The sequence below is a fragment of the Hevea brasiliensis genome, chromosome 16 (assembly GCF_030052815.1).
Source record: "Hevea brasiliensis isolate MT/VB/25A 57/8 chromosome 16, ASM3005281v1, whole genome shotgun sequence".
Lineage (NCBI taxonomy): Eukaryota > Viridiplantae > Streptophyta > Magnoliopsida > Malpighiales > Euphorbiaceae > Hevea > Hevea brasiliensis.
This window is the reverse complement of record NC_079508.1, coordinates 58,385,641-58,400,139: the sequence shown is the minus strand read 5'-3', so window position 1 is coordinate 58,400,139 and position 14,499 is coordinate 58,385,641. Positions and strand designations below refer to the sequence as shown.

The 14,499-nt window shown below is 33.4% G+C and overlaps 2 protein-coding genes and 1 pseudogene across 2 annotated transcripts; all 3 read left to right on the top strand.

Moving 5' to 3' along the window:
* Positions 1 to 3,404: 3,404 nt before the first annotated feature.
* Positions 3,405 to 6,112, top strand: LOC110642833 (ferredoxin--NADP reductase, leaf isozyme, chloroplastic-like; annotated as a pseudogene).
* An 886-nt stretch (positions 6,113 to 6,998) lies between these two features.
* Positions 6,999 to 8,387, top strand: LOC110642840 (cold shock protein 1). The gene is made up of 2 exons (XM_021795018.2): positions 6,999 to 7,233; positions 7,332 to 8,387. The coding sequence occupies exon 2, from the start codon at positions 7,355 to 7,357 to the stop codon at positions 8,126 to 8,128; it is 774 nt and encodes a 257-aa protein (XP_021650710.2). The 5' UTR covers positions 6,999 to 7,233; positions 7,332 to 7,354; the 3' UTR covers positions 8,129 to 8,387.
* A 3,561-nt stretch (positions 8,388 to 11,948) lies between these two features.
* On the top strand, positions 11,949 to 13,920 carry LOC110642841 (thaumatin-like protein 1). Its single transcript, XM_021795019.2, has 3 exons — positions 11,949 to 12,062; positions 12,206 to 12,905; positions 13,211 to 13,920. Exons 1-3 carry the CDS (start codon positions 12,002 to 12,004, stop codon positions 13,344 to 13,346), a joined length of 897 nt encoding a protein of 298 aa, XP_021650711.2. The 5' UTR covers positions 11,949 to 12,001; the 3' UTR covers positions 13,347 to 13,920.
* The last annotated feature ends 579 nt before the right edge of the window (positions 13,921 to 14,499 follow it).

The following is a 14,499-nucleotide window of genomic DNA, read 5'->3' as shown; positions in this document are numbered from 1 at the left end:
ATTGGTGAGGTTTAAATTTTAGCATTCATTCTTAGTTATCACCTTTAGTACTATAACTTAAGCACCAGTTAACGAAAATGATATTTTATATTTTCAATTTTATTAATTTAATTAATAAATTATTCATTTTTATCTCAATCATATGGAATTGACTAAAGCTGTCTGGCCATGTTAAAGTGATGGTAACATAAAAGGCAAATATGAATATGACTTCCATTTTCATCCATAATTCACTGGCATGGACACACATATACTAAAAATCTTGGAATACAATTAAAATAAAATTGATAATTATAAAATATATTAAGAAAATTAAAAATATACCCAACTGTTTGCAAACCATCCAAATATTAGTGTTTGAAGATTGAATTAGTTAATTATAAAATATTACCTCTTGTAATTTTTTAAAATAATATTTAATATTTTGATTATAGTAAAAATTATAATATTATTATTTTTATATTTAACAATTAATTTAATAACTATTATTACTAATACTTAAATTATAAATCACGATATAAATAATTAATCACCAACAATTAATAAACAGTTAATAAAACAATTAATAGCTATTATTACAATTAATTACTATAATAACTATTATTATGCAACCTTTTATCATGGGTAAGAATCTGTAAAATAAGAGTAAATAAATTAGATGTTGATTTGGTAAACCGCTTTGATAGTTAAGTAACTAATTAAAATTTGAGAATTATTTATAATTAATAAAAAAGTAATCATATATTTGATTGTGGACAGCCCGCTTTTATAAATAGGCATCTAAAAGCTGTTTAGAGCAATTAGAAGTATACATGGGATGAAATCCCACGTGATGAAATTTTATTAGAAGTAGAACATATAATTTCAAAGGATTAGGGATAACCTTGTATGATAAACAAAGTTGAATTTAATCATTAATCTAGTGCTTTATTGAGCGAATCTTATAATAGCTGAATCATGACTCAAACAATCAACTGAATCATGATCGTGACCAAATTATCCACCTGGCCCAAAACATATGATTCGAGGTGCGGATATTCAAAAGTGTGTGAGACATGTGGGCATGTATTGATTGATGAGAAGATATACCAATGAGAGTAATGTTGTAGGAGATCAAAGGGCTAGCATATAAATAGATGTTATGTAAAATGAAATAAAGGAAATAAACCCATCGCAAAGTGGGCTTTTGGGCTGTAAAAAGTTGTTGGTTATGTTTTGATATGGACGGTATTCCAGTGTTCCATCCTTGATTTGGTCGATTATCAAGGCCTAGCACTGCTTTCCGGAAAGTTACTTGCGGCGGGTGGATTTGGTTGGAAGAAGGAAAACAATCATCACCTGAGCCTGAGGTAATTGAATTGCGAACTGAGGGGATCAATAACGTCCATCGTTGCATTGGATAGAGTTTTGCAGATGATATTTTGGAGTGTAAACAAGCCAAAAAGTTTTTTGTAAGAGCTTAGACTCTTTTATTGAATTTTTGATTTTGAGTTTGAGTTCAAGCTTAAGGCATTTAGTTTATTTATCAAACTCGTGATTTTAATCAGCAATTAACATATTTCACAATATCATTATCTTCTATAAAATTATTAATGAAATTGAAGCATTAAATATAAGCTAGTTTAGGTTTAAGTATTTGTGCTTTATGAATAAAATTACATAATTTATAATTTAAATAGATTAAAATAAATTTACTAATCTATTAATCAAATTAAATAAATAGGTCATTACATATCTGTCAAATCCGTTCAAATCTTATTTTTGACATATTATAAATAAATTAATCCATTTATGAATTGAATATATTTAGACTAATTGCATGTTAAGTTGTGTTAAATATTACCAAATATATATATATATACACACACACTAGAAGGGTTGCCATGGCCCCAAGCCCTAAGTGGCACACCATAAAAATATAAAGATGGCTTTCTATTTTTTTTTTTAATTTATAAAAATATTTTAAATTATTTATTTAAAATTTAAATAAATTACATGAAAATATTTTCATTATATTCATAAAAAAAAATATTTTTTTAATCATTGAATTTATGTTATATTTATTTTATAGATTTAAATCTTAACACTAAAATTTTACTTTAAGTTTTAATAATATTTATTAAATATATGATATTATAAACTTAATAATTATTAAATAAATAATATTGAAATTTATTTTTAAATTTAATAGAATATATATATATATATATATATATATATATATATATATTCAGTTAGTCTAGATGAAATATAACTTTTTTTTTTTATTCCATTGTTAAAACCTTAAAAAAATTAAACCTTTTTTTATCACTTTATTTTTTCTTCAATTTTTTAAAAAGGATTTAATAGTCCACTAAAATCGTATAAAGATGAAATTTTAAATCCACAAACAATAATAAAAATTTTTCATAAAGTTTAAATTTTACTGAAATTAAACTTACACTGGAAATTTTTAAATAATCCCATATATATATATATATATATATATATATATATATATATATATATATATATATATATATGCATTGCTTCACTGACCACATGGTATAACTGCTCTTTAGAATTAGAAGGAGCGCGAGTCATAAGTTACGTTACTGACTTAGGGGGTGTTTGGTTTACCTGTTGGGTGCAGCTGATAGCTGATTGATATCCAAACAGGTAAATTATGGTGTTTGACAAGTTCAAAAAAATAGAGCTGATAGCTGATGGGCAACTGATATGATACTCATCAGCTGCAGTTTGTATCAGCTCTATTTTTAGAGCTGTTTCTCATCAGCTGATAGTTGATATGATTTTATTTTTTATTTTGACCATATTATCCTTTTTTATTTAACTTAAAAATTAATATTATTAATATTTTTATTTGTAATTTTAATATTTTAATTAATATATTTCAACTTTGTTAAAATATTTTTTATTAATAACATAAAATATAAAATATTTATTTATATTCAAAAACTTAAAATTAATTATAAATTTTTCTATTAATAATAATAAATATTTTATTATTTTATCTATATTTTTTAAATTATTTAATTATCTTAAAAAATAATTATTTTCTTATTTTAATAATAAAATAAATAATATAATATAAAAGATTAATAATTATATATTTATTAAAATAATATAATATATTAATTTAATAATTATATATTTAATTTAATAATAAAATAAATAATATAATATAATAAATTTATAATTTTATATTTATTTAAATAATAAAATAAATTATATGATATATATCTTTATTAATCATTTCACATATTAACAGCAACAGCTAAATATAATTTTATTAACACTTAATATAAAATAACTATCATCAGCTATCAGTTATCAACTATCAGCTAATATCAGTTATCAACTATCAGCTAATAGCTCTCAGTCCGTTAATCCAGGCCCTTATCCTGTCATCAACCACTGCATTCCTTCAAAACTCATCCACGCAATCTTTAATCCATTTCCAACTCAAAAATCCTACTACCCGCCTTTTCTCACTGCTTCTCCATTACTAGAAAGGAGCTTCCTTCCTCTTCTCCTCCCCTTCTTTGCTTCAACATCACAGCCATGGCCGCTGCAGTAACCGCTGCAGTCTCTTTTCCCTCTTTTAAGTCCACTTCTCCCTCCTCAAGAGCCTATATCATTGCTCCAGAAAGAATCACCTTTAAGAAGGTAATGTAATACTGTTTTATGGGCGTGATGGGTCATTATGAGAAGATGGTTTTTAGCGTTGTGTTTGTTTAATGGAGCTCATGAGATGGGGCTTTTCATATTCAGGTGTCTGTTTATTACAAAGATGTTTCTGCTGGTAGGAGAGTGGTTTCAATCGGAGCCCAAGTCACCACTGAGGCTCCTGCCAAGGTTAAGAAGGAATCCATGAAAGCGGAGGAAGGTGTGATTGTTAACAAGTTCAAGCCTAAAGGCCCTTATATTGTTAGATGCCTTTTGAATACTAAGATCACTGCTGATGATGCTCCTGGAGAAACTTGGCACATGGTCTTCAGCACTGACGGTATGGGCTCAAATGCTTTTCTCTTTGTTTGCTTTTGTTTGGAATTAAATCTCTAAGGGGTGTCTTTGATTTCCTTGAAAGTAGATTGTTGAATTCCTGATATAATCACAATTGGAATATTCTTTTGCGGAATTGTTGCCACAAACAAATGCATAATACTGAAAATTTAATAAAATAATTTCTTTTGTATGCTTTTGAGCTGATTCATTAATATATAAGTTGATATGCTTTTGAGCTGATTCATTAACATATAAGTTGATATTGTTGAGCTAAGTGGTTTATTGGGTTGCTTAGGAGAGGTTCCCTACAGAGAAGGACAATCAATTGGGGTAATTCCAGATGGTATTGACGAGAATGGGTAGCCTCACAAGCTTAGATTGTATTCAATTGCCAGCAGTGCTCTTGGTGACTTCGGAGACTCCAAAACTGTAAGCTTCTTATCCAATTTGATTCACACTTGTTTCCAATTTATATAATTCTTTGAAGGATCTTAAGATATTGTAGAATTGGTATTTTTAACCAAAATATTTTGATACTTACCACTTAGCAAATCGAGCGGATCATCAAAATATTCCACTTACCATCCTTTCTTTTTCTGCTGTTCTTAGTTCAATGATGGCCTAATCTGATCATCTTCGTTCAGGTTTCTCTTTGTGTGAAGAGACTTGTGTACGTCAATGAAAAAGGAGAAACTGTAAAAGGAGTCGCTCAAATTTCTTGTGTAAGATGTCATGTCATGCCTCTTTCTGTGGAATCACTTTAATGATATGCCCTGAATTTAGAAGCGAAATAACTTGTCTCAAAGATCCATGGCATATTTGAGAAACAACTCTAGACAAGACTGTAACATTGTATCAGGAGCCTCAGCTGGTAACCCTGCTTTGTATTCATTATATTTCAGGTGACTTGAAACCTGGATCTGAAGTCAAGATTGCAGGACCAGTTGGAAAAGAAATGCTCATCCCAAAAGATCCCAATGCTACGATCATCATGGTAAACTTCGAAGCAACTTGAATATCAGGCATTTCAATGGATCTCCACTGTGGTTAACAGTACTGATAAGTTTATGATTCCAATATATTAATTATTGTATTGGATTTTGTCCCTGCAGCTTGTAACTGGAACTGGTATTGCACCTTTCCGATCATTCTTGTGGAAAATGTTCTTTGAGAAGCATGAGGACTATAAGGTAAAACAATTCCCACCTTATTTTTGTTTCACAGAGAATCTCATTGACATAAACGTCAGTAAAGAACATACCCTATCTCATTTTAAAACTAATAAGACTAATATCCAGATCTCATGATAATGAGTCTTTAGGATAACAGTAACCATCGTTGAATTTAGCAACAAATTAAATAGGTTATTGGTGTTTTTTTCCCCCTAAATAACTTCAAATAATGTTCTACTGATGAACTCAATTTTTTTGATGCTTTTTAGTTCAATGGTTTGGCATGGCTCTTCTTGGGTGTGCCCACAAGTAGCTCATTGCTGTACAAGGAGGTGAGGCAAACAACTTCACTGATCATCAAATTCATTGAATGAAATGGTTCATACACATGAAGAATGAAACTAAAACTCCCAATTAATGGACAGGAATTCGAGAAAATGAAGGAGAAGGTCCCTGACAAATTCAAGGTTGACTTTGCTGTGAGCAGAGAGCAAACAAATGAGAAAGGAGAAAAGATGTATATCCAAACTCGCATGGCACAATATGCAGAAGAGCTGTGGGAGTTACTGAAGAAAGATAACACCTATCTACGTGTATATGTGCGGATTGAAGGGGATGGAAAAGGGAATTGATGACGTAATGGTGTCACTGGCAGCTAGAGATGGTAAGAAATGGATCGTTTGGATCAGACTAAATTAGATTATCATATGAACTTTGCCTCTAAATTCAACTTTGGTTTATTTTTCAGGCATTGATTGGTTGGAGTACAAAAGATCATTGAAGAAAGCAGAGCAATGGAATGTGGAAGTCTACTGAAGAGCAATTAATTGTAAAAAAATTCTCCTCTTTTTGAGTATCTGAAGCAGGCATTTTGTAGATAAGCAATATACATGACTGTTACTTTTCAATAAAATTTGTTGCCTTTTTATAAATGAGAAATTATTATATGCACCCGATGTATATACATCATCTCTCACAATCATGTGAAATCTACTCTTCATATTATAAAGAGAGTTCACTTTTTTGTGAGTGAGGGAATATTATTTTTTAGTGCTACCGGTATATCTGATAAGTAGCCTTTATAAATAAAATAATAGAGAATATTATTTGGAGGAATAAGTTCCATGTAGCAAGTGTATAAGAAAATTAAAGGGCAAACTAAATCAAAAGGCTTTAAACATTTTGTTGATGGAGAATCCAATTCCAAATCTAACTTGCCAGTTTGATATTTATACTCTTGAGTTTATAAGCTCTTTCAGTCACAAATTGGAGTTGTTACGAGAGGAATCATATTCATGTACTAACCTAAAATTTAATTGTAATTTTATAAAGAATATAAGATTACAGACACTAACCAAGTTCAAACTAAAGAGACCATTACCATGATCCCACTTTATTTTGTATTAATAAAAAAAAAACTCTATTGGTTCAAAATACTTTCTAACAAACAAAAATGAATTCAACTTTTCAGATTCTTTTTTAAATGTTTATTATTAAATATTATTTTCTTTTTCTCTCAAAAGAAAGGTTTTTTTTTAAATATACATGATATTTATTTCTTTTTTCAATTTCTATGTGCATATAATTTAAAAGTACAAATTTTATAAAAGTATACTAATAATAATAAATATCACATGAAATACGGGTTTTGCCTGCTAATTTGTTATTAGATCAAGGTATTAAAAATTTTACCCTTTTGATAAAGTGCTATTAATCTCTTATGAAAAAATTTAAAATTAATTTTTAGTCCACATTATGTTTAAATTAAAAAAAATTAAAGATAAATTTTTTTAAAAGATAATTTTAAATATTATTAAAAAATTATTTAACATTTTTTTTTAGAAATAATATTATTTTTCATTTCTTGATCTGTCCATTCTACACCAACGACTTGGGCCAATCTGCACCACGCAGGCCTAACCGCCCAGGGCATGGTTGCTTAGCACGGACCGAAGAGCACCAGATAAAATAACAGTGTGTTTAAGCACCAACTAGATTAGGGTTTAGAAAGGCAAAATGGGAGTGTCTAATTAGGAATTAGAGTTGTCTTGGGGTAAACATCTAATTCTCTCTCTTTCTATATATAAATAACCCTAAGATTTTTAGATCTGCTTCTCAAACTATTGCTCTCACTGCTCCCTCTGTCTCTAGGGCTTTCTTCCTCTCATCAATCCATGGCTCAATCAATGGCCGAGGAGCAGACGGCGGTGAGATCCAGCGGTAGGGTCGTCAGGTTCAGTGATAGGAAAGGTTTCGGCTTCATCAAGCCTGATGATGGCGGTGAAGATCTCTTCGTCCATCACACTGCTATCAAATCCGATGGCGGTTACCGCTCTCTTGCTGAGGACGATATAGTTGAATTCACTGTTTCTCTCTCTGCTGATAAATACCAAGCTATTAATGTCACTACCCCTGGTGGTGGCCCCATTCAAGCGAGTGCCAAGAGAGGGGATGGTTCTGCCAAACGCGGCGGATTTGGCGGTTCTTGGAATAGGAGGAATAATGGCAGCGGTTATAGTGGTGGTAGTGGGGCTGGGGCCGGTGGTGCAGGTTGCTTTAACTGTGGGAGCGCTGGTCATATCGCTAGGGATTGTAATAATCGAGGAGGCAGTGATAATAAAAATGGTTGTTTTAAGTGTGGGAATTCAGGGCATTTTGCAAGGGACTGTCCGCGAGCAAATAATGGTGGTGGGGGTGGGGGTGGCAGTGGCAGTGGCGGCGGCAACGGTGCTTGCTTTAGCTGTGGAGGGTTCGGGCACTTGGCTAGGGATTGTCCTGGTGGTGGCGGGGCCTGCTATAACTGTGGAGGTTATGGGCACTTGGCTAGAGATTGTACTAGTGCTAGGGGAGGTGGCAGGTTTGGCAGCATTGGTGGTGGTAGCAGTGGTGGATGCTTCAATTGTGGGAAGGAAGGACATTTTGCAAGGGAGTGCCCTAACAACTCTTGACTGAGGGAAAAAAGAGTAATAGTACATATTTCTTTCTTTTTTTCCCTTATCTTTGTTTGTTGTCTTGTTTTGGGATTTTGCCTTTTTTGTTCCCCGCAATTTATACATAGGATTGTGTTAATGCAAGTGGTAATCCTCTGTTTGGCGGAGGAAATTTCCCAGTTTTGACGAATACATATGGTGGTTCGGTTAAAGAAATAGGCTTTGTTTTCATGACCGTTCGATAATTTTCTAATTGAGCCCTTCTCATTTTTATTAAGTGTGATTTTTTTTTCTAGTAAATACCTAGAACTTGTGATGGTGATGTCATTGGTGCATTGATATGTTGTAATGGGAACTTCATATTTGGATCTTGCATGATTTAATGGCAACTGGTTCTTTAACTGCATCTTTTATTTGTTGTAGTTCAATATGCTGCAAGTGGAAGTCGTAATATTTACTTCGAACTGCTTATTTTACAAATTATATGAGAATTTAATGTGGTGAAATATTTCAAAGTGGCATTAAGTGGTATCAGGTTGAGATTGGTATTGGTATTTCACATTTGATGGTTGATTCACATGGCAGTGAGCCTGAGCCCTATAGCTAGTTGTTAACTGAGTGCAGGTTCATTAAATTGGAGCTCATAATATGGTAACTTAAGTTTGCAATCGAGTAATAAGCTGCATGTCTGTGTATCCCTGCTCAATGTGTGTTAAATCACTGCCTGGCAGTCTGTTCTGTGTTTTAGGATGGTTTTAGCCATAGGACGCAGTTTCATGTTTAAAGTTCTCAAACAACTATTTGCTCTTAATTGACTGCTCTCTCTGATAATTTGATGTGATTCTAGTAGGCTGGCTGTACTAGTTTAAGAGATTTGACTGTCTTCTCTGTTTATATTTGACGAGCTGGAAGTGCTTGTTACGTTTGAGCATAAGTTCAGAACTGAACACTTACCAATTATCATGTGCTAGGTTAAAGTTTTCTGCTATTGGAATATGCAAGGAGCATCATGATTGTAGTTCATATGACATTTACATTTGAAATTGTGGAGATTGATGGGATGTGAACGCATCACTGACCCTTGATGTGGATAACTGGATATTTACTGCCATACAGAATTGAGCTTTTAAATAGACTCGGTTACCAGTCTGGTTTGGAATTAGAATAAGACTGGAATTGAACTGGTTTAACTCGGATGGGAATCTATTAAAACTGTTTTGACCAAGACTGGTCTTGAATGGGATTGGAACCTACTACTTTGATTCGGTACAAAATCAGATTTTTTTTTTTTAATTTAAAAAGTATAAAAATTTGAAAAAAAAAATAATTTTTAAATTCGTTCAAAACCAGTGATTTTGATTTGAGTTATCTTGAACTTAGATGGATGGCCACCCCTACTCTTAAGTAATCTCTCCTTGTTTACAAAATGCAAGTCCTCATGCATTTGAGTCTCTCTTGCCAATTGCGTTGACAATCATTGGATTGTATTGATTTCCGTACAAATTTAGCTTTATTAATTTTGATTGCAACTTTCTACACGTCCAATTATTGTGTCATTCATTTGTTTTACTTGTCATCTTAGGGAAGCTCTAGTGGGCGAACTGGCATAGGTAGTAAGAGTTGCTTGATAGTGTTGGTGACAAAAAGGGGGAAAAAAACTAAGATTATGGCATTTTATTTTTGCGACTCAATTTACTTGGAATGTAGACTTCTACAATGGCCGTCTCCCGCATTCACATTCAAAAATAGATGTTGGACAAGCAGTATCTTGTAGCCGGTCTCCTGTTTGTAGTTTTTTCCCCTTTTTCTAAGAGCTTGTTTGGATTAGAGGAAAAGAGGGAGGAAGGAAAATAAACTGTGGAAAATATTTATGATGTGACATATTTTCCTGTTTGAAAAATAGAGGAAAAATGAGGACTGAAAGGAAAATATTCAATATTTTTCTTTGAGCTCGTTTTCTCCAATTTGGAGAGAAAAGAAACAGTGTGGGGTGAAGTTATTTTTTTAACTTATAAGAGTACATAATAATCCTTTTATTTTTATATTTATTTATGTCTTTTAGTTATTTGCATATATATATATTTTTAATATTTTTAACATCAATGATAAAATAGTGGAGTAATATTTTATAAACTTTTTTTTATAATTATATATTTAATACAGTGTTTATTAAATTGAAATCTTTATTCACATGAAAAAATAATTTATAAAATAAGAATAAAATAGTAATTTTAATTATTTTACTTTCACTCTTTTACAAGAGAAAATAAATTTATTTTCTCCCTTTCTCAAACACAAAAAGGGAAAATAAAAGATGAAAAACAAAAAAAATTTTCCTTTATTTTTCTTTCCCTCCTATAATTTATCCAAACATAGCATAAGAGTTGATTTCTGGAGAACTGCATACACCATAATCCTATTCTGGCATTTTTTTTTTCAAAAAATTTTTTGTTACACTATTCTGGCAATTTTTTAATTGCTAAAATGAGGATCAAGTTGAGGCTTCTGGATTATGCTCCAAAATATTAGTGAGTGATAACCCTTTCATACGTTAACTGCAAGTAGCTTTTTCATTGCTTAACCAACTGCCTTTTACGCTTGGTTTGATAAAATATCTTTCTTTGCTATTCTAGCAAAAGGCCAAAAAACTAAAAATCAATTTTAGCAAGTTAACCGCCTACCAGGCAACCTCCTCTTTTCTGTGGTTTAAGTGCCTTTCCAATGTAGCAGTCGCAGTTTTGTGCCAGGCTTCGAGGAAGCATAATGAGGTGGGTGGTGCCTCAATGTACATGGCACTTCTACAGTGAGATCAGAAAACAAAGAAGAGGGACTTTCTATCTTCCTCGGGAGGTCTCTACGTTTTCACATTTTTTACTCTTAATTCCCAAACTTTGCTCTCTCTTCCCGTGTCGTTACTCTTTTATGACACATTAGATCGGGTACGAAGCTTTCAAATTCCGGGATTGGGCTTCCTTGCGGCGTTATACGCAGATTGGTTGATTGGGCTTTTGCTTAGGCCTTTATGTTTGACCCTTACATGGTCATCCTGGGAATTGGTTGAGCTTTGTGTGGGCATCAACCAAGCCCACAATCCATGTATGGGTTACTGACTGCAAATTCTACTCGCTACGCGACATTTTTCCTCACTGTAGTGTACAGAATGGATTCGTGCCAGCAATGGTCAAGTTGCTCCCTTGTGTAATAGATATATGTGCGGCCTAATTTTTAAAAATTGCAAGTTGCAGGCCTTTTCCTCTTCTCGATGTCTATACGTTAGGTCTGGCAGGCTAAGCACAGCAATTGCGTGATTGCGTCCTGGACCTTAAATCTGAAGCCTGAATAATTAAAGTGAAAATTTCCTTCCAACTGTGATTGGTTTGACCTCTGAAGACTGGAGTTTTTCTGTCTCGTGTTTCAATGACCTCTTCTCAGATGAAATGTAAGTACCATAGACATATTTAACTTGGCCAATCACGTAATCAAATCTCACATGGCTTGTTTTGTTCTTTGTAAATCCTGAGGCGCTTTGAAAAAAAAAATCCTGAAGGCGCTGGCAGTTGCCGCCCTTCCGTTATTACGACTTTGCAGAATATCATGTCATCCATCCCTTGCATAGTTCCAAAAGCCTGGAGTACATATTTAATTTTTTTTACTACAAATTTGTCATTTTTTTCTCTGGCATTAATTTGTCATTGGAGAGAGAAAAAAAAAAACATTTTTCCCTTCGCCTTAAGAAACCCCACACTCACAAAAAATACAAATTAAGGACACTCTCTGGCCGACTCATCTCATAGATTGGGGTGCATGTTCTTTCCTAGAACCTTTTTACACCTATATATATATATATATATAATCTTCTTCCCATTCCCAACACTCGCGCTAAATTCTCCAATGGCCACTGCTCTGCTACTCATTCCTCTGTTCTTCCTTAGTTTCCTTCTCTTGTTTTCAGGTGACAACCATATTTAATCTCATTTTACATTTATTTTTGTTATTAGTATTACTTATAAGAGTTACACTTACCTGACTCTATAAAATTGCTCAGTTAAAAAGGGTCTATAGTTCTTCATCTATGATTTCTGTTTGTATTTACAGCTGCATATTCGGCTACGTTTACAATCACAAACAAGTGCAGCTACCAAGTTTGGCCAGGCTTACTTTCAAATGCTGGCACTCCACAACTTCCCACCACAGGCTTCGCTCTTCAACCAGGTGAATCAAACTCCATCTCCGTGCCAGCCTCCTGGTCTGGCCGTTTATGGGGTCGAACTATGTGCACCCAAGATGCCACCACTGGCAAATTTACTTGCCTGACCGGTGACTGTGGTTCATCCACCATCCAATGCTCCGGTGACGGTGCTATTCCTCCTGCCACCCTTGCAGAATTCACCCTCAATGGAGCTGACGGGCTTGACTTCTACGATGTCAGCCTTGTCGACGGATACAACCTACCTATGCTAATAGCACCGCAAGGCGGAACCGGAGGTAATTGTACAATTACCGGCTGCGGTGTGGACTTGAACAATGCATGCCCGTCGGAGCTGAAGGTAATGGACAGTGAAAACGGGGAGAGCGTGGCGTGTAAGAGTGCGTGCGACGCATTTGGAGAGCCGCAATATTGCTGTAGTGGGGCTTACGCGAATCCTAGCACGTGCAAGCCCAGCTCTTACTCTGAGTTCTTTAAAAATGTTTGCCCTCGAGCTTATAGCTATGCCTATGACGATGGAACAAGCACTTTTACTTGCGCTGGAGCCGACTATGCCATTACATTTTGTCCTTCCCCTTCTGCTACCGGGTAAAATTTCACCAACTATTCATTCATTGTTAATTTAAAATTTTTTGATATATTATTAATTTAAATTTTAAATATTTAATTATGTAGTCTAATATTTATCTTTTAATCAACTTGTTTTTAATTTAAATTTTTAGTTGTTTATAATCTATTTTAGTTGTCATTTAAGAGGTCGGCAGTGCTTTACGATGGGACCATTCTCTAATTTTGATTCTCTGGTGATGAAATGGGCCGCACGTCTCATTTATTGTCTTATTAAATAAAAAAAAAAGGTTTTGATAATATGAATTTGGTGACGGTTGTTGCAGTCTGAAATCGGCAAATGGGCAGTATCCAGAAGCTGTGGAAGTCTCTGCCGGCACTCATAGTACGTCACGCTATCTGATTGGCGGGGCCATTACCATTCTGGCGGCAAATTGGCGGTTGTGGCAGCTGCTGTATTGACCATGCCGCACCACTTGCAAAACCCGCCTAACCTTTTCTCACCTGTACAAATTGAACAATCCTCTTGGCTCTTGCCTCCTGCAAGCGGATGCAATATTCGCACCGCTTGAAGTGGGTCCTAACAATTTGCGGCCCAGATGAAGGAATTGAAGAATCGGCCTGGCCTGCATATTTCTCAGGTCAACTTGGAGAAAGCTTTTGGGAGTAGTTGCAGTGTATTTTTGGAGCAAAGTTATGATGGAAATGGGAACGCGTACAATGGGCAAAAGGGTTGGCTGCGTCAGCAATCACGTTTCTGATTTGGAAAGAGACATAGAAACAAGAAGTGGTGTCTTCATTTTGCCTTAATTTAATATTCCCAATTGATTTGAGGATGTAATATTTTAGTGCTTTCACATACTATGAATGAATATCAATTGGATTGTTCAGACAAAAAAAAAAAAAATCAATTGGATTGTGTAGTTTTCCTTTTTTTTTTTTAAAAAAAAATTGCCTGTTAATGCCAACTTTGCTTAGCTCATAATCCTTTTCTAATTCTTTTATTTTTATTATTATTACACTAAACTCAACTCTCAATCCAATAAAAAAATTCACAAAAATGTTCTTAGGGAATCTGCTAAGAGAAGTTATATTTTTATGATTAAAAATTTAAATTCTATAAATATATTTAATAAGATAAAAAATAAACTCACTTAAATTTTTTAAATTTATTCTTTAATTTTGGGGAGATAGAGTTGCAAAATTATTTATGTAATAATATATGAATGGAGTAGGTTATGAGCTTAATTACTTTAATTATTTTAAAATAGGATTAATTATTGTATAATGAAATGAGATGCTTTTCTTTATGTTGATTTAAAAGGCTTGGTGGCGCTAGTTATTGAGTTGGCAACTAAAAAGGTGGTTCCTTGGTTGTGATGCACGGGCTGGAGTGGTGTAGGCTTTAGGCAACGACCGAATCCATTAGCTCTATGGCAGGCTGCTTGGTCTACACCTCCTCCACCACCACCACCACCAATTTATCTTCGAATCTCTCAAGCTATACCTTTTTCTTTAAAAAAAAAATGCGGTAAACTTTTACTTTGCATTAAACAAGACTCGGAGGATAAAACATATAATAATAAGTCTAGAAATAAATAAATAAATCACAAGC